Source organism: Dendroctonus ponderosae, unplaced genomic scaffold (genome assembly GCF_020466585.1).
Source record: "Dendroctonus ponderosae isolate FM_Combo_2020 unplaced genomic scaffold, Dpon_F_20191213v2 Dpon_F_20191213_1, whole genome shotgun sequence".
In the NCBI taxonomy this organism is placed as follows: Eukaryota; Metazoa; Arthropoda; class Insecta; order Coleoptera; family Curculionidae; genus Dendroctonus; species Dendroctonus ponderosae.
The window spans coordinates 31,209,940-31,230,965 of NW_026017110.1; the positions used below are offsets into that span (position 1 = coordinate 31,209,940).

The 21,026-nt window shown below is 35.9% G+C and overlaps 1 protein-coding gene across 2 annotated transcripts in view; it reads right to left on the reverse strand.

Annotated features, from left to right (window-relative positions):
- LOC109540797 (ATP-binding cassette sub-family G member 4) overlaps window positions 1-21,026 on the reverse strand; it is a 70,542-nt gene that overhangs the window by 3,399 nt on the left and 46,117 nt on the right. For both annotated transcript variants that reach the window (XM_048669272.1, XM_048669270.1), the window contains 5 exons: window positions 12,169-12,355; window positions 6,956-7,160; window positions 6,712-6,899; window positions 2,361-2,628; window positions 2,149-2,303 (listed from right to left, as the gene is read on the reverse strand). In XM_048669272.1, coding sequence (XP_048525229.1) covers window positions 2,149-2,303; window positions 2,361-2,628; window positions 6,712-6,899; window positions 6,956-7,160; window positions 12,169-12,355 — 1,003 coding nt within the window. The remainder of the gene's footprint in view (window positions 1-2,148; window positions 2,304-2,360; window positions 2,629-6,711; window positions 6,900-6,955; window positions 7,161-12,168; window positions 12,356-21,026) is intronic.

The following is a 21,026-nucleotide window of genomic DNA, read 5'->3' on the forward strand; positions in this document are numbered from 1 at the left end:
AACTCGGAAATCGTAAATTTTTCAGGTAAAACGGTTGAAACAAACATAAATTAAAATTGAACGGCCAATCTGAAAATAACAAAAAAAAGGGGGGGGTTTCATTTAAAAAACCAGAGTTGGTAACTACCACACGTTTATGATGCACCCTGTATATTGGAAAGTAATTTTAGAATGTGGACCTTTTAAATGTGAAAAACTTTCGTTGGACGAATTTTCTTGTAAACTTCATATTTACTGAGATATCGCACTTTGACGCACTAATGAGCAACCCTGTATAATCTAACGAGTTCTTAAGATAAGTTAGCAGTAGGACTATTCTTAGTAAGCCAGGCCTATGCACAGGTAATTATATTACCACATAAGACTTTACAGATTAATTTGTAATTTTTAACTGGTTAAATAAATAAATAAGTAAATAATATTCCAGTTCAACTGAAACATTTTACTACTTTTCTTAATCGGCGGGTGCGCCAACTGACCTTCACTTTCGTTGTCAGTCAAAGCTTATTATCAGTATAGATAAAAATCTAGCGGCCTAAAAACAGTACTCAAAACATCCCTGACTATTTATAGAAAGCAGGCAATATAGAAAAAAGCTAAATGCATTTGTATTTACTCATTTGATCCAGCATACATATAGCTACATGCATTAATAAGCATTGAACTCTCTTTTTCTCGACAATAAATCCCAAAAACAATTTTATATTACCATAACACACGCATTTGATTTATGTTTTAAGTTGAACTAATGTAGATTTTAAAATTTATCACCAGAAGTTTGCTTTAATTTTATTAATTGGCCCACGAGCCCAATTGATTGGTAGTTAAAGCAACCAATTTAAAAAAGTGGGCAGCGAAAACGTTAATTAACTATAACTTATTAATTCAATAATTGTCGTCGACAAGATGAGTGGAAAGTCTAAATTAATATAGAAAAAAATCACCATTTTGATAATTATAATACATCTTCCGTATTCTGGCAGTTTTTCCTTGTGCTGACCAGCACCTTCTTGTACTTATTATATGTGATTTTGCTTTGTTTCACTTGCCTGTTTCACTGCGATAGCTAATTTTATTACCTTTTTGCATTTATTTACTCTTGGTTACTTACTTTTATGTTTTGGTCGCTTTTACTGTGCAATACTTAATAAAACCCGACAAACAGTCCTTAATGCAAAGTTAAAGAAAGAAACATTATAAAAGTAACTATTTTGTTGTCAATACTTGAAGCAATTGCGAATTGCTGTAGATTTGAAATGTTCGCTTTAAAATGCTCGAAAGTCCAAAAAAAGTAGGTAAAAAACAGTTATTTTAAATTATTTATCTAACAATGAAAATATAACCCAATCACGCGATACATTTAGAGAAAATTACTTGACTACTACTACAATACAAAATGTGAGCCGCAAGCCCGATTGAGATCGTACGGACAGTTTTTGCATAATGCAATTGTTAATTAACCTATTTAGAAAAAAATCAAATGTGTTCAAATTTGTGCCAGGTTCAAAGTTATGAATATTTTTAAGCCCGCGCTTTCACACCTTCTTGGACCCTTAAACTATCATATGTAATTGCTATATTAACAAGAACATGCTATATTAATTTGAAAAAGTTTGGCTTATTAAGAAATAAGCCTGTGAAGAGAGACTTACGAATGAAAAAAAAATCGGAAAATATGGAAAAATAGTACCCGGAAAGACGCTTCTTTAAGAAAGAAATGATCCAATTCGGTCCAGTAGATGTTGAGATATTAACTTCTATAGTTGGGCAGGGTATGCGGCGTAACGGTTAATAATGTAACAATAAATTATATATCAATCGATAGGTTTTTCAGAGATGTTTTCGTATCTGCTTTCAAAAATTGCATTGGGTATACACCGGGTCATAAAAAGTTCGCTTCAAAAATAAACATTTTCTAAACGCCTACACTTCCAAATGCAAATCTTTAGCTTATTAAGAGAAATCACTATTGCTTCCATCAACCGACAACTACTTGAAAAAAATACTAATTTGAATTTAGATGAAAAGTAATGTAGCTTTTGTTCATATTTTACTCTTCTTACTATATTTCTTGTTATTCGACTTCGTAAAAAGTTATATCATGCTAGCAATGCCGGTAATAGAGCGCATCGTTTTTAAAGTACCTACCCAGTCTCTTCTGCTGAACAACAGAGTTCTTTTCAAGATAATGAAGAATTGATCCAGCTCGCTAGTGCCATATCTTTTAGTGGCAGTTTCTTCAGTGGGGCCCCCCAGTAGTGCAGAGTTGGCACTGGCCTTTTCCGGGTCGTCTTTAGCAGCATCTAGAAAATAATAAATTCGGTCATCTCGGACCCCGACACGCTATTTGATTACACTACCTCCTTTGGCAATGTCATCAACTACATCTTTTGGCAATGCAGATATTGTAGTTGATTTATAAACGGGTTCGTTTTCAAACTTATAGTCTGATTTGTTGACAGCTGCAGCGATTGTGTTCTTGATATCGTGTGTGAATTTTTCGGAGTTGTTTAAACCATCAGTTATTTCCAAGGTAGGAAGAGGCTGTCCGTTTTGAATATCTTCCTTGCCATTCTTGATGGCGTTTACCAAAGTTCTGGTGTGGTTTCCATATTCACCACAAGCCACCTAATTAAACAAAGCTTTGTAACAAGAACGAATTCTATTGTACTTTTATTGCAATATTTACCGTAATTTTTCCTTAGTGTAATTAGTTGCTTTTCATGTAAAAGTGTACACATGAGGAAATCTGATTTATTCTACAATATTAAACATTTCTGTTCCTTTTACGCTGATTTTTACAAGGAAACAAGAGATAAAACCAGTAGATTCTAAAGCTGGATTTATAAACTCTGCAGTTGGTGCCGTTCATCGTTCGAAGTCCGCAGTTGCCGCCGTTTGAGATATAAACATACGCGCGCGCACGTATCAATTTATAAACCCGGCGTTGCTTGAGGTTCGTCGTTTCTAATACGTTTCCATGCCGTTGGCGGTTTAACCAATGAGAGAAAGAGTTGCATATCACGTCAGACTAAGTGATATTTGTCAAAACGAGGCAGTGTCTTGTTTATGTTTCTGCCAAGATCGCAAATCAAGTTATTTTCGTTGAGGATCCCGAATTAAGCATCTTGCTAATACAGCGTATTATGAAAGTTTGTACTATTTAGGACACATAAGCTGTAAGTGCCCAGTAAAAACTGAATGCGTGTGCTTAATTTGCGACCGTGCTAAATACATCTGGTATAATGGTGAAATAGAAATTCTAGCATGTTACTAAAGACGCTTTTCATCCAATGGCAAATATGAAACTAAAATGAACGTAAAACCAAGTACCCTGCGTCTAGATTAAGACAATCTCGACATTGTCTTCATTTTCTGATCTGTCAATCTGACCAATCAAATTCCAACGTCGGCAACTGCGAACTGCACAATATAAATCATGAAAACGCAAAAACAGCAACGCCAACGGTACGGCAACTGCACGAACGACGAACAGAACGAACTGCAGGGTCTATAAATCCAGCTCTAATCATCAAACGTGAACAACAGCAAAGGCATGGCAACTGCACCAACTGCAGAGTTGCATAAATCCAGCGTAAAGGTTTCAGATAAATGTTATGGTTCCTCTAGCACCAGTAAAGCAAAGAAAGTGTTTATTACTTTTACGTTTAACGTAAAGAGGAAAGTATGTAAATTTATTTGTTTTGGCAATTGAATACAGGATGTTCTGCCGGGAAACTCTTCGAATTTCGAACCAAAATCAGGATAATGAATTCTACTCTAAATTCACGCATGATAGTTGCAGGCACAATAGTTCATTTATCGAACAAAAACACTAAATCAAAAGAAATTGACGCATCGAGCAAGTGATCTGATCAAGCTTGAGGGCTGAATTTTTAATGGTGGAAGCTTGACATATTCGCCCTAATAACGATGGTGTTCGGCAAAGATCACGTCCTTTTCATGAAGTGACCATTGCATACGTTTAACTCCGCCTGCATGTCGCCCAATACTATAGACTATATATATAGTCTATAGCAGTGTTTCCCAAATGTCTCGAAGCTGCGGACCCCCAAAATCAGACGCTAGTATCATGGGGACACTCAGAAACAGTTTCGTTACAAAAACAAAAATAAAACAACTATTCGGTTATAATGCGGTAATGTTATTATTGTAATTAATAATTGTTAAGACTCATGAGTAATAAAAAATTAAAATAAAATCACTGACACATTTTCAACAGTTTTAATGAGCAAAACAGCAAAACACTGGTTTTTTCATCATATTTTTTTTGTAAATCAGGTCTAATATTTGAAATATTTTGTCTTATGTCTGAAGCAACATCCAGTCGATTTCTTTGTTTTGATTTCAAAAAAACGTATACAGAGAAACCCTGTTAACATAAATATGTCGTGCAAAATGGGATCAAATATTTAATAGCCTTTTCTGAGAGCTCGTAATCAGAATTAATTTTAATCCAAAACTGAACTAAATCGTTGTCTTTTTTAGAACTGGTACAAGACAACTCGACAAGCTGATCTTGTTGTTTTTCTGTAAGAGTTGCATTTCGTTCAATTCTTGAGGTAGCAAACGGATATCTTATACAGCAGTTTTCATTATTTGGCGCCGGAAAATATTCACGAAAACTTTTAGCTATGTTCTGCAAATGCTCACAAATTATAAGTTTAACCTCTTGTGGTAAAGTTTCTTCCTCGGATTTCAAAAACGAATCTAAAGAAGAAAATGTACTTAAAGATGATTGTTCCACGCGGTTAGTCCAAATATGTAATTTTTTTATGGTGGCTTCTATTTTTTCTTTAGCCTCAAAATATGTATGCTTTTGTCCTGTAATTGTAGATTGAGTTCATTTAAAAAAGCAAAAATATCCGATAAGTATGCTGTCAAGCACACCCAAGAAAAATCGTTAACTCGTTCAGCTAATTCAAATTTATTGTTATTTAAAAAAACCCGACTCTCGTCACGAAGTTCAAAAACTCGAGCCAAAATTTTTCCCCGGGACAGCTATCGTACTTCTGTATGTAAAAGGAGTTGAACGTGTTTAAGCCTGCTTCTTCACATATTGCTTAAAAAACCGGAGAGTTTATTGGTCTGGCCTTAATAAAATTGACATTTTAACAATTTCGTCCTCAAACTCTCTGCTATAGTGCGGCACTTTCCAGATTTAGCAATTAATTCCGCTATTTGAAAAGAAACAAGTGTGGCGTTTTTATTTTCAGAAGCAACTCTTTCTATTACGTTTTTACTCTTTGTAAGTTCTTTCATTTTTAACTGAAAAAAATCGACAGGTTTGTTCACTGATTCAGGGTGTTTTCCCTTTAAGTGACGTTGAAGTTTTGCCGGTTTCATACTTTCATTTGAAAGTACATCAAAACATAAAACACATTGTGGTCTTAGCTCGTCGTTGGCGGTATTTTCAATAAATCCAAACTGCAAATATTCTTCATTATATTTTCGTAGCTTCCCACGAAATTTATCAATATTTTTTGGCTTCGAATTATCTGCCTTAAATTGAGTTTCTGACTCCTGAGAAGTACTTGGTTGTTGTTCCATCTCATCAACTTCTGCCAAAGTTTCCTTATGCGACCTTTTAAGAGCCGCTTTTTAACCAACGATCCATAATAAAACACTAGCGGCTAGTCACTACTAAACGGATATGTATTAAAAATTGTGCATCTGTTTCAAACCAATTTTTAACTTGTCGCAACTCGCATACGTTATGACCCGTTACGTTACAATACTATATAGCCGCAGGATAACGCCATAGTATACTTGTATATGTGTTAGCACTGTTGTGTTGCCAGATTAAACCTTAATTCTTAAAACTTCAGAAAAACTTTATTTGGAACGCACTTTTGACTATTTACCTGTTCGCCTATTTTTGTTTATTTTTTGCCATGTGTTTGCGGACCCTCAAAAATCATTCCGCGGACCACTATTTGGGAGACACTGGTCTATAGTATTTGATGTCGCGTAGTAAACTGAGTAGCCTAGCGGCTGCTGAGTTCACCCCGCCCATCCGCGGGTTCGGAGTGCTATCTCGAAAGTAGCAATGTAACAACCGGTTTGCAGGCAGTTCCTGGGCCGCTGAGCAGTTCAGGGGCCACCTTTGTAACAGCCAACGTAGGAGACTGCCCTATCAAGTAGCGAAAAATCTTGAGGTTAGGAGTAGTGTCAGCTGGCGACTGAATAGGACCCTGCATCCATCCTTGAGGGGATATGAATTGCGGCTGCCGGACTTTACGAACTGGAGCAAACTCGACCATGCCCACCTGGGACACAGAGACGCGCGTAGTCTGTAGCCTGATTCATGTCATCAGTCACCGAAATATAAACGGACACACAACCCACACATAACACAAACAAAGAAACCCAACTGTCCCATGGAAACACAACAAAAAGAAGAAAAGGTTCTAAAATTGCCTGAACACAAAACCAAGGGGGCCTCTAACCCCACGATTAGCTCCCTCTTTCCACATTCCGGGTCGGACATAACGTCTGACCAGGAACCAACACTTTTGGAAGAGAGTGGAAGTCATGGCTGCGGCGGAGCACAGCTCTGCCACATAAAAGTCAAATGCTGCTCAAAACAGCGAAGGAAAGAACAAAGGAATCGCAACAGGATTAAGTAGCGCACTACAGGAAAACTGCGGCCAGTGGTGCGACACATTTTCATCGAAATTCTAAACTTACCTCAATGATATATGATGCAGGATTATGGTACGGAGGACACTGCAAGCCTAAGCGACCCAGGAATTCTACCAACCGGGTAGTAGAGCCCTGGTAGACGCATTGCCCATCCGCCAAAGTGTACAAATGATCGAACATCTCGAACAGTCTGGCACTAGGCTGGTGAATGGTGCAGATAATGGTTCTACCGCCTGAAATCGGTCGATTCAGCATTATTTTCAACACAATGATGAATGTATGTGCTTACCGGCGGCCAAGGTTTTAAGCAGAGAAATGCATTGGAAGCAAGACGATGAATCCAGACCGCTAGTGGGTTCATCAAAGAACATGATTGGGGGATTGCTGACCAATTCTAATGCAATGGATAATCTTTTCTTCTGTCCTCCAGACAAACCACTTGTCATTGTTGTTCTATGATCGAGCAGCCCTAAGGTGTCAAGGATCTCTGCAATCTACAACAACAAACGTATTTAAATATAAATAAATAATTGTAGTCTTTCCAAATATTATGAACTCAATCAACATCATTTGCACTAGAGTCGAACTAGCCACTACATTAGCACTTACTATAGTTAATCTATATTTTAGTACCTATTTTTGAAAGCACTAGTTTTTCTATTGTATTTAAATTTCTAGTTGATCATTCATTATCTGTAAATTGAAAAAAATATGATCAAAGCCGTTTAAGTGCAAATGTAAACATCTCTCTGGTACATTTATTAAAACTTCCACTTGTTTGTTATACATTTCATTTCATTAAATCGATCACAGGATTAAATCTAGTTGTCATTTCTTATCTTGTAGAAAAATTGTTTCTGTGAAAGCAAAATAGTGAAATTAAGAGACTTTTAAAATCAGTCCGCGTTCCTAAGGTATAATTATGAAGCCCATTCTCCAATAAAAGCAAGGACAAGCGGTTTTGTGTAAGTGTCAACAATGCCATTGAAAAATGCAATGCTAATGAGCAGAACATGAAATTTTTTAGAAACAATAGACAGTTGTTTTTTTTTCAACTCAGATATGTTTGTTTGATACTCAAGTTCCATGGAATGTGGACACTTGCTCAATTCCAAATAAAGTTGCCTACTTATTAGAGTGTTTGTGGCACCCCACCTTTGGAACCCAACCCACCGGACATCGAAGAATTAAAGCGAATACTGCAATACCTGAACGAAAAATAAAAAGAAATAGGGATCCTCAACCCCATTTCTTTTTATTTTTCGTTGTTGAGAACAGCCAGAGATAGAGATGGAAAAGACTGGACGACGCCTACATCCAACACTGGACCAACAAAGGCTGAAGAAGAATTACTGGAGTACTTGCTAGAGAACTTGTAATTGAGGCAAAGTGCTCTGCATGTGAAGATAATAATATTGTTTTAATATTTTCTTTAAATTCTTGAATAATAGAATGGAATAATGGGTAGTTTATTTATTACTTTACCGACAATAATGGATTTAAGTATCAAATGCTTAATTCATTTTATCATTCTTTGATAATGCTGACTAACCGCTAACGAATTTGAATTTCAAAATATTGAAACCCTTGTGAAATGTTTAATTTGACTATATTTTTTGAGGTCATAATCATTTTAGAAACATTTCATGATTTACATTCCGCATGAAGTACTTAATTTCAATGATCAAATGTCCTGCGTCAAAGCTACCAAAATATTTAAAAAATAATATCTATGTATTTAATTTATCCTAAGACAAAAAATATATAGAATTCAATTTATTTTAAGTAATAGTCCGGGAACATGCCAAGTATGTGAGAGTGAGAGTGGGTACAGTGTGTGAGAAGATTCGAGGGATTATGAGGAGGAGGGGACTGGCGACGAATAATGTGGTGTGGATGATTTATGAGAGAGTGGTGAAGAGTGCAATCTTGTATGCGTCTGAAATATGGAGGCAAGGCGTTCTACTTCTTGGAATAGGAAGGGTGTACCGGACGACCTCTACGGAGGCCCTGCAGGTCGTGTACGGGTCCCCCCGGTCTGGCTTTAGTGTTTGGACAGGCATAGATTTTATAGAGAACACGGATGGAGAGTTAAAGTTGGAATGGCGAGGGAGTCGAAGCGGGTCCCTCCGCATAAGCGGCTACAAAATGCTGCAGGATGAGGAACGATTCAGGGGGAGAACACCGTTTGGAATGCGTGGTGTGATGCGGCAGGTGTGAAAGGGGCTATTGGTGTGTGGTGTGTAGGTAGGAGCGAGTGTGAGAGTGGGTTAGTGATGAATGGGTTGAATGGGGTGGTAAGAGTGTGAATGACGTAAAGATCGCAGCAATTGGAAAGGCCCTGATGAATTTGAAGTCTCTTTGTATAAGGGGTGATTGTGCGGTAGTGTGGACAGACTCGAGGGATGGCCCTTTTGCAATTAATGATTATAAATCACAGTCTGTGGAAGAGGTTGGGGTGCAGAGGACGTTGCATGCGATGAGGGATGGTGGTATGGGGGTCACAGTGCAGTGGGAAGCTCGCATGTGATCCGTTGGTGCAGTCGCCGTGGATGAGGTAGCCAGCTGTGCGCTCTGGGGTACACCCGTGGTGGCAGTCCCGACACAAATAGCCAAAGGGCAGGTCAGAAGTCGGATGCGGTTCTGGGCCATGGACGAGCGGCAGAGGCTCTGGTCCAGTAGTGAGAGTGAGAGAGAATTATATGAGGTGTGTGACAGAGTGGGAAAGGGGTTTGAATAGAAAGGCACTGCAGCTTGCAACTGGCACGGAAATTTCCGTGCTTACTTACACAGGTTTACAATAACGGGCTGTAGTGAGTGTAAATGTGGTCTGGGTGCTGAGACGGCTCGGCACGCCAGAACGCTGTGTATGAAACTAGTCACGGAGGCTGCGCGTGAGAATTTAGCTCCGGAGGATCCCTGCTGGCGCTTGAGTGGCATGGAGAGATGGGAGTATGGTTAGTATGCTTGTAGAGTATGCTGAAGTCATCGTCAGCGACGATGACTTCGACTAGATGGACGGGGGGAATCTGCGACTATGGGTGTGGTTGAGTGCCTGGGGCCAGGTGGAGGGGCGGTTCGGTCGTAGCCTCTGTAACTGCCTGGGGTCGCTCTTCGACAGCACCGCGAGGCGTTCTCAACCACCAATCCCCGAGTGCGGGAAATGGTGGTTTGGCTGGGAGTGGTGCAAACATGGCCCTATGGCTTCAGCTGGGTGGGCTGCCGAGAGGCGTAAGTCCTTTCTGTGAGATCGTGTAGAACTGTTTGAACCAGTTGCGATGCGCAGTCTCGATTGTTTAAATATTAGTAATTAATTTTAATGCGTGTAAATAGCTAGTATTTTATTCATGCTTTAAGACAGGACTAAGACTTTATGTTGGACATTGTAACAAATAAGTTATGACTAAAGTTGGACTGAAAAAAGTAAAGTAATAGTGCGGGAGCCGGCACCGTTTAAGGGTAGTCATTTCACAAAAGCTGCAAATGTTTCCTAACCTTTATTTGGTATCACTAGCAAGTGAATGTGAAGTATAGCTGCGGCAGCCTCCCACACACGTAAAATAATACCACAAAAGCTGAGACCTTGTTGACATTCATTATGTTATCAACAAACATTAAAACGCCTCCTGCTGACTACTGTATTACCAAATTTCAGCTCTTGTGGCTTTTAGAATGTACCTAGTACCTACTAGATTAAATCAATTGTTCCTCTCACAGAGGTATTAACAATATACATAGAATACGGATTTGAAGGGAATAACCTCTGTTTCACATTTCGGACTAATCAAGTGTAATTTGTTGGATGAAAGCTTTTGTTATAAAATTTAGTATTATTTTATACAGTGCAGCATTTATACTTAATGTATAACATTTTTCAAACTTCATTACCTATTTTTTTTATTTAAGAAACAAAATTATTAATCTGAGCAGTATCATCTCCCTCTCCCATCTCAGCTTTTTCTTTGAGTTGCTGCGAACTTTCATGATGTCAATGACTAAAGCAAGTATTGAAGACAAAAATAATGCAGTGATGCCATTTCGCAATAAGAATTTGAAGAGTTGATGTGGATTTAAAATAATATTCTCGGACTGAATGCAAATATTTTTTACATGCTCATATTACTAGTAAAGTATTTTAGTTTAACGAAACAGCGCTAATTGGCAAGTGTATTCAAATTTCCTACGATCCCAGCTACTTTAGTAATGAGCCTGCTAATTAGGAAAGTTTTGAAATATCAATTAGTTTGTCCATATGTTATCAAAAAAATTATCTTCGTAATAAAATTTCAAAATTAGACTTATTAATTAGTTACATATAATTATTCAGTCATTTGCAACAATGTAACGGATGAGTTTTGTTTCAATCCAGTGAATGTACTATTTGGCCTCGGACGACCAATCACTATGCCAAAAATTATATCAATTTGTAGGTGTAAGAATTTTTTTGTCTACATGAAAATGTGTTTTCCAATTTTTATGCTTTAAAACCAATGATTTTCAAAGTGTCTATACTTAATGTACAGGGTGATCCAAACTTGACGTCCAAGGTCTACTGTGCCAGAACCAAAACTGATAATTAAATTCCTATTATCTCATATACGATGCTCTAAGGTAATAATAAGATAATAATATTGTAAATTCAGAAATGGCGTTAACGACGTCATCGACCACTTTTTCCCAGAAACATACCAATATTGTTTCACACCTAGGTAGCCCGTAGGATTGCAATTAACTTTTATTTTAAAAAATTCTCTTCCTATTTTCGCTTAAGAATGATAAGCCTTCGAATTGGGAAAAAAATGACGCGTCCAATAAATCACGCAAACCGGATTTAAATCAAGTATTTCATTGAAAAACAACTGACAATCATAAAACCCATAACTAAATGTGGAAGGTAATTTAATTTCCAAATATCATTGGAAAAAATGATGTAATCAAACCAAAAACAGAATAAGTCCGGACTAAAAATGATTTGAAATGTAAATTGATGCTTTCTAAAATCGATTTTCTCTGTGATCTTCTTCAACTTATTTTGTATATCTTCTTCTAACTTCCTGTACGGTAACTTTATTCAACACCTCCCGGAAAATGTTTCCACATGCTGCTTATTTTTTTTGGTTTTAGGTGATCAGCACTTGTTTCTGGGAAAAAGTTGTCGATGCCGTCATTAATGCCATTTCTGAATTTATTATTATATTTTTTTCTTTTCGCTGAAAGTGTACCTCACATCATCACATTTGAGACCCTAGGTTTAGACTTTATCAGTTTTCGTTTTGGCACAGTAGACCTTGGGCGTCAAGTTTGGATCACTCTGTACGTGCCCTCCATGTTAAAGCATTTGATCCCATTGATTTCACGAACTTAAACTAAATCAATCAGTATTTTTCACGCCTCATTGTGACTTTTAACTTGTGCATTTAGTTGAATTCTATTGATCGAATCTTTTCAAACTAACTCTTTCAAACAACATATTATGATATATATATATTATAGTGATCTTACAATGGTTTCCCTGTCCTTTGCAGACTTATTTCCGATCTTTAGCTTGGATGCCACATTCATGGCTTCATTCACAGTCAGATTCCCATGCAGCTGGTTGTCTTGCATGATGTAAGCAGATAATTTCCTAAACTTGCTCAGATTCCTCACTCGATCATTCATCATAATTTCACCTCTCGTTCCTTCGGTTCTGAAACAAAGCATCAATTAGTAAATAATTACAAAAGTGTTCTTGCTATCAAATCTTTTAATTTATTATATTAATATCTATAAAGTGAAAAAAAAACAATGAAAATACATCTTCTTCATCTATGTCAGCCGTTATTCATCCACTCTTGGACACAACCCTCTCGTAATGTTTGATTTTCTAATTGATGAGAAATGCTACACCGCCGTTTGTATAGTGAGCATCTGAGTTATTTTGATTGAACGCATGTCCAGATCCTAATTGTGTATATGTTTCACCTTTTCGACGTGTATTCGCATAGCCCTACAATGTCCCATTTAATGGCTTCAACTTCTTTTCCTAATTGATAATAGTTTCATTTTCTTGTCGGCGACATTTTTAGTACGGTTACGCCTATGAGGAATCTTAAAATGGAGATCTATAGTTGTTCAGAATGTATTCGGTTCGGTAAATAGCCCATTATGAAATAAAAAATGTTTGTTTCCACAAATACGTCACCTGAAATTTTCTCGCTATCACTCGCCTAATCTTAACAGTAATTTTAGTTCAGTTTTTGTTATGGTCATTTTAGTTCCTAATATGTTATAGAAAAATATATAGTTGCTGTATGAAACAATCGAATAAGGGTAGAAATATTAAAATATGGTGAAAAACTATGGTTGATTCTCTCCATACTCTCCTAAATAACTCGAATGAGCCATCATAATATACCTCTGCTTAATGTAGTTTATAAGCACAAAAATGCTAATCACTAAGCTAACAAGAAAATTCGACAGATAACAATCGAAAGAACACGCCCGCGTCAGCAAGGGTTTCAGCACGACCAACCACCTATTAACAATGAAAATCCTATTAGAAAGATGTTGCGTTTATCGACTTCGAAAAAGCTTTTGATAGTTGTGAACACTGGGCAGTGAAAAGCTCGCTAATTAAAAGCAGAATAGACTGCGACACACTTAGACTTAACAACCAACATATATAGCGAAGCAACAACAATTATAATCCATGAGGGAACAAGACCAATACACATAAGAGGTGTCAGACAGGGCGACAATATCACCTAAACTTTTTAACCAGGCCCTAGAGGATGTTTTAAAGAAATTAGACTGGGAGAAAGAAGGTATAAAAATATGTGGACAATACCTTAACAACCTAAGATACGCGGATGATATCGCCTTAATAACAGATAAGAAAGAAGAACTGACCGAAATGCTGAAAGAAATGGATACAGCCGCTAAAAATATAGGTGTGTAAACACACTTCAATACAACTTCAATGCAAAAAAGACCGATTCTTTGATTTCATCCAGTGTGTACACACCAATTCCTATTATAAAAATATAGGTCTTAATATGAACTACGCCAAAACTAAAACCATGACGAACACTGAGATTTGGAAGAATTGGAGAACAATTGGAGAACAAAGAGATATTAGAAAAGATATAACAACATTGATATGGAAATTCGCCGGTCAAATATCAGGCAAAAAGGCGAACGATGGAACAAATGTATTCTAAACTGAAGACCCTGGGAAAATAAAGAAATAGAGGAAGACCCCAAATGAGGTGGACCTGAAGAAGCACTCCGGAAATAGATGGATGAACATGGCTACAAACAGGAGTGGAGTGGAAAAGACTGGGGGAGGCATACGTCCAAAGATGGACGGAAGAAGGCTAATTAGATAGATGTTATACATATATGTATATCACACTGTAACGATAGTCAAACTACTCAGTACTCGCTACTCAAGTTTAACTCAGTTTAGAATATTATTTTATTTTACGGCATACTTTTCTTCTACTAGAACAGAAGCTTCAAATCAAGACAAACACCACTCATACGAAGTATATTTAATAACTTTTTATTAACTTTGAACTTCTACATTTTCGTTAAGTCTAAGTCCAGTTCAACAGCATATTTAAGAACCCCTAACTTTTCGGGCAACAAAAATATTACAGCTGCTTGTGTTAAGTATTTATTAATTATCATTGGTTTGGATAAAAACTTATCGGGGGTAATTGCACAAGTGCTTCAAAATTACCGATAATTTTGCCTGAAAGCTTGTTGTCTAAAAACTGCATGAGTTTATTTTCATATTGTGGCGCAAAAGTCCGACTCCGAAGGAGGAGGGCTTTTTCGTTCCAATGTGAAAATAAACGAATGCAGTTTTTACAAGACAACAAGCTCGAATGCAAAATTATCCGTTTATTTTCATGCACGAGTGTAATTTTTATGAATATTTCCTGAGTAAACAAAGTTAATGTGTATTCATTTTATTTCTATTGTATATTATTACACTTTTAATTTTATTACTTATGTTTATTAAATATAATTTGAATATCTTAGGTATGTCAGGAAGGCATTTTATGTCTAATTTAACATGAAAAGACACCTGTCAAATATTTTTTGTAAACAATGCAATTATCGCTGAGTGGATAATTGCACACTGTGCAATTACCGCTGTAATTTTTCGATAATTGCACACTTCAAACGGGCAGATTATCATACGAAGGAAATATTCGGGGGTAATACCACGAGTGCTCGTGGTATTACCCCCAATAATTTCACGTCGTCATGTAATCATAAAAAATATCACTGTCGACTGATTTATTTAAAGTGATTGATGTCAAATATATTCTGGAATTTAACTCGAGAAATAATCTCACTAAATACCACTCGAGCTTTAAAATTAACCATATAATTTTTCACTCTGGCATGTTTTCCTTGCAAATTTCACTCGTCCTACGGACTCGTGAAACTATGGAAAACATGCAATCGTGAAAAATTATCGGTAATTTTAAAGCACTCGTGGTATTACCCCCGAATATTTCCTTCGTATGATAATCTGCCCGTTTGAAGCAATTATCGAAAAATTACAGCGGTAATTGCACAGTGTGCAATTATCACTTAACGATAATTGCATTGTTTACGAAAAATATTTGACAGGTGTCTTTTCATGTTGAATTAGACATAAAATGCCTTTCTGAGGTACCTAACATATTCAAATTATATTTAATAAACATAAGTAATAAAATTAAAAGTGTATTAAAAAATATTCGCTGTAAGTTTTTTTGAAAATTATCGAATTACCGTTTATTAATACCTTTTTTGCCCTATGGCGTTGCTATGGATGAGTGAAATAATCTAGTAAATACTTATTCGATCTATTTCAAACTTATTCACGTTGCATCTTTTGTGGTATTTAGCGTGTTAAAATAGAAATGTGTGTAAGAGAAAGAAAATGTTTTTTCTAAAACCGATTTTCACACATTTTAATCAAAGTGTTATTATCTGGAAACCCATTGTTTGCCGATCAAACAAACACATAAAATTCCATTGATAATTTATATTATAATTATGATAAGTGGGTTTAAAAACGAGATAAAACAGTCCGAAAGCTCAGTGTTGACTCATTGTCACAATTATTATCTTTCATGCTTCTTTCCGCTGAACTTTAGATATTGGACTTTACGATAATCACACGTGCTTCAAATGTGAGGTAAGACACAAAGTTTACCAAATATATGATAATATAATCAGCAAAGGCCACAGAAAATATACATGTGTACATTTTGTACATTCTGTCTTTATTTGGAATCACTGATGTTAATTGACTAATATACAAAGAGCAATATTAAACTACTGTTTGGCAAGGGATTTTAGAAGATTATATCTAGAACATTCTAAACCTGTAGCATCGACTTTGCGAGTCTGCAAATATATATTTAAGACCAGTCAAATCATCAAATATTTAAATATAAAAGCCGAATTCTGTCCACATTTGTACCGCCTACACCTAGCAACACTAAGCAAACACTCAGGATGGGTTACGGGCCAATTAATCGTTTTCATATAAGGGACGGTTTCTTGACCGATACCGGAATAATTGATGTTTTTTTATTTGCTTCGAACATAGCTTACTCATAGTCACTAAACTATTTGAAGAAGTAAAATAATTGAAAAAGATTAACAAAAGAGAAACAATTCAGTGGAAAGGAAAGTGAAGCTACACTTACTACTATCTACTATAAATGCATTTAAATGACAACGAAATAAAAGTTTAAAACAATTTTGATTTATTTTCCTGACTGCGTGTAATTTTTATTATATTCTTATGTCGAAAGCAAAGACCTAAAAGAACGTAATGTTTACCAATTATGAGGTAAGTTTTTCAAATATTTTTCTCTCCCAAAAGGAAGGATTTTTCCCTCAAGAAGTGATGAATGTTTTAACGTTTTATAAATTATAGTTTTTGTACATGTTTTAATTGTGAATTGGTGTTTGTAGTTTGTATAAATTTTAAATCTGATGATGGCGCTGTTGTCTCGCCGAAACGTAATAAAATAAACGATATTCAAAATTTTTACTTCACACTTTGACTGAGACACAGGAAGGATAAGAATATAATAAGTTTAAAACAATTTATTTTATGAAATCTTACACAATACTTTCTAAACAGAACGTTCTTTTCTAACTATGATATTTGGTTTGGTATATAAGTTTGGTTTTTATTCAACTGAAACTAACAATGCTACAGAACGATTTTTTCTCCATTATTTTTAAATATTGAAAACTTCACAGAGCACGTATATAGCAAAAGCAATCGCAATAATAAAGCACAATACGAGTGACGATTTTAAAAAAACTTTTAAAAGTAGAACATTATTAGGAGTATCTTAAACAGTGTCACTTTCAGTATTAAGTTTCTTATTAATTTGAATTTATTATCAGAATTTTTGCCTTGCGGTACGCATGCGGTAGATCTTTTCTGTCCCACACATTTGCTACAATAAAAATGGCCGCGCCCTTAAGGACCAATTCTTAAATACATTTTACGCAATTGAAGCCTTAAAATGTACTCTACCTGAACATTTTCACACTTAGCAAATTTAATAACGTTGATAAGATAGTAACGATAAGAACATACTTTTGATAAATATAACACGTTTATGGCGTTTTAAGGTCGCTATTGTTAGAAATTCCAATTCCTGTCCATAAAACGCCTGTTTTAATTATGACTCGTCACTAGGGATGATTCAATACAAGTAGGTATTCGATACTTTTGTTTCAACACCGAGTACATGTTTTGGTAATTGAATCGTTTTTTCGATACCAATACGTATCGTTTCGTCGTAAATAATCAAATTATCAAAACTGTAAACACTGTCACAGTCAAGACTGTTGTCAATCGTCTTAACTGAACCGAAAATAGTGAGTTATGTCACCCTTATTGACCCAGCCTGACTTTTATATGGTACCATATTTACGACTAGATCAATTCGATCTTCTTCTTCTTCCTCTTGATATAGGACTTGTCCTGTTATTTCTGCTCTTGCCTCAGTTGATCCTGATGTCCAACTTTCATACCACCTCTTGGGTGGCCGTCCTGGGTGTCTTCTACTTTGTGGTATGTGGTCTTTAGCCCATTTCGCAATTCTATCTTGTTCCATTCCATCTACGTGATCTCTCCATTGCCGTCTTCTTGATCTCACCCATMTAACTATMATCGTCCACCTGTAATTCTTCTCTTATRGTACTGSYCMGTATTTGATCCYTTAGTGTTACTCCTTTGAYTGTTCTTAGYGTTTTCRTTTCGGCGMACCTCATTAGTTRTTTCGTTCTAGATGTTTCCGCTCGAGTKTCCRATGCATACGTAAGAATTGGTCTYACACAAGTCTTGTAGATTCTCACTTTACTCTCAGTTGACATGAATTTATTGTTCCAGATGACGTCTCGCAAGCTTCCTGAGATTCTCGATGCCTTCATTGTATTTGCCCTCGTTTCCTCGATCAGATTCCTGCTACTAGATATTTGCGGACATTAGTCAAACTTTATCACTTGCTCTATTGTCTTCTCATCGACTGCCAACTTACAACGGATGGGTTCTTTAGATATGGCGATGGATTGTGTTTTCTCCGTGGAGATAGTCATATTATATCGTTCTGCCGTTTGTTTAAATCTAAATAGTAACCGTTGCAGGTCATCTTCATTTTCTGATGTTAATGCGGCATCATCTGCATAACACAATATATTTAAAGATTTGTGGGTCATTCGGATTCCTACTCCTACTCGTTTAACTTCCTCGATAATCTCGTACATTATTATATTGAAAAGTGTGGAGCTTAAACTGTCACTCTGCCGTATTCCTGTTTTTAAATGTACTTCTTGTGTTAGTTTCTGGTTAACTTTGATTCGCGTTTTGCCGTTCCTATTCAGATCTTTTGTTATGCAGATATATCTGTTATCTAGGCCATGGAGGTGTAGAATATTTTCGATGTCTGTTAGCCTTACTCAATCGAATGCTTGTTTTAGGCCGACCATGCACATAAATACTGGCGTGTCGTATTCAATCCCTTTATCTGCTAATTGTCTCAATATAAAGATTGCGTCTATGGTGGATCTGTTTTGGAGAAAACCCTGCTGTTCTTCGCATATTCCTAATTTTTGTTCGATGTGCCAATATTTTTGTGAAGATTTTAAGAACAGCGCTCAGTAAGGTTAGTCCCCTATAGTTCTTTGGAATTCTTCTGGGCTGATATTGTTTACTTGTATCTCCTCATTTACTGGTTTTTTCCTGTTTCTCAACATTTTCCACGCCTTCTTTTGCTTCTTTGCATTTGATCAATTAGATCAATATGCATTATGACACCCTTATTTAGCAGTGCCCCCTAGTGCAGCTTATTTAAAAAAATTACCCAAGAAAAATATGAGCCTATAGCTACAGCTAAATTGTCAAAGATTGGCAATATTTGTCTCAGATTGAACATTTGGACAGAAACAATGAACGAGCGAGGTTTCTTCAAAATAGTAAAATGCATATGCTCTATCTAGCTACTCGTACGCTCAATGAAATATTTGCCCTGTTTGGCTCACACAATAAATCACAAGTTGAAGATGCTTTAAAATGACCAAGTGTGAAAACAGCTATATCTAAGGTTCGTAAAATTGTGCGTTGAATAAAAAAGATACGTATTAATGGTTCTGAACAGTCAGTTTTAAAACTTATTGACGATGTTAAACCAATATGAAACTGAATAATATTTTTGAAAAGTGACCCATTGGGAGACATGCAAACGGTATTTCCTAACTTTTATAAGTGAATGTCTATTTCCTAAAGCTGGTGCTGCTATAACGCCCAATAAAAAAAGCTTGTCCCCGAAATATTTGCAGCAACTGATTTTTTGGGAAACCTTTTTTGAGAACCCTCATTTGAGTCGGTTTTGAAAATTTCGGTCTTGAAAAACTCATCGAAAATGTATACTTAAAATGTGTTTATGATGATTATACATAGAGTCAGTTAATAAAATTATGAGCAGGTAATGGTTCCGATACTTTCAGAATACTGTTATGAACAGTATTGAAAGACGATTTTTTTACTACTCATTTGAGTGAGTATCGATACTCTCTCAGTATTGTATCGTCCCTACTCGTCACAGAAACGTAGAATCTGAAGCTTACATTGTTCATGATCAAATTAACTTTCATTTCTGTTTAAACTGGTCACTAGCAATTTATTTAATTGACATTGGTTAAAAATCGATTACATTATAATGACGCTTGCGACCGACCTCTGACATGGTTTTAAGCAGATTATGATAATTTCAATGTCATTAGTAGTAACATCCAAATGCTCGTTTATGTCTCATCTACAGTTCGACGTTTTTGATCAAAGAAAACAACGAACCTTCCATTGATATCAGAAACAAATAATTCCACTAAATAGAATTCGCATTTGCAAGCAACCTTTGGTTGAGGTCAACCGGTCTACGAGGAATACACAATTATAAATTTTTATTACAAACCTCGTTCATGCCCATTCCATATTTCGATCACATAAACCGCATTTAAACATCAAAATTGGTATACACCAAGGCATTAGATGTATAAAATTATTACATTTAAATAAACTGTAGTTGCAAGGTGATTTTTTGAAGGTGGACAATATTTTCATTGGTAGATGGAATATTTTGCCCACATGAGCTTGATTTGTTAAAATATCATAGCTCATCTTAATTGAAAGTGTGTTCTGATGAAACAGTATTTAGCATGTTTTAACACTACGATATTTACAGGATTATTTCACTCATCCATAGCAACGCCATAGGGCAAAAAAGTTATTAATAAACGGTAATTCGATAATTTTCAAAAAAACTTACAGCGATAATTTCACGTCGTCATGGAATCATAATAAATATTCCTGTTGACTGATTTATTTAATGTGACAAACACCGCAAAAAGTAATAAGTACATTTGGAAACAATTTATATCTATTTGTGCGGAAAAACATTATAACATGGATCGAGATACTCCAATCTCGGAACTTGCATCTATTTTAAAAAGCTGGGCTTACAACATGCGTAAACAAAATGGAGAGGAATACAAAGAACACACTGTTAAAACCATCTGGAACGTCACAGCTAGTCTATTGATGGAGAAATGTTTTAAGGAGTATGGAATAAAAATAAATCCGTTTGAGCAAATCGAATTTAAATCAGCGCGAGATGCAAGAAATGCAAAACGAAGAGAATTACAAGGTTGTGAAAATAAACGTAAGCAATCTGCGAGTTTCCCACCTTTTAATGAATTGAAAAAGCTGATTACTAGTTGTAATGAAGAAACCCCCGAAGGACTGCAGAAAAAGGTATTTTTTTCTCTTTCCTATGAACTTGCTTGGA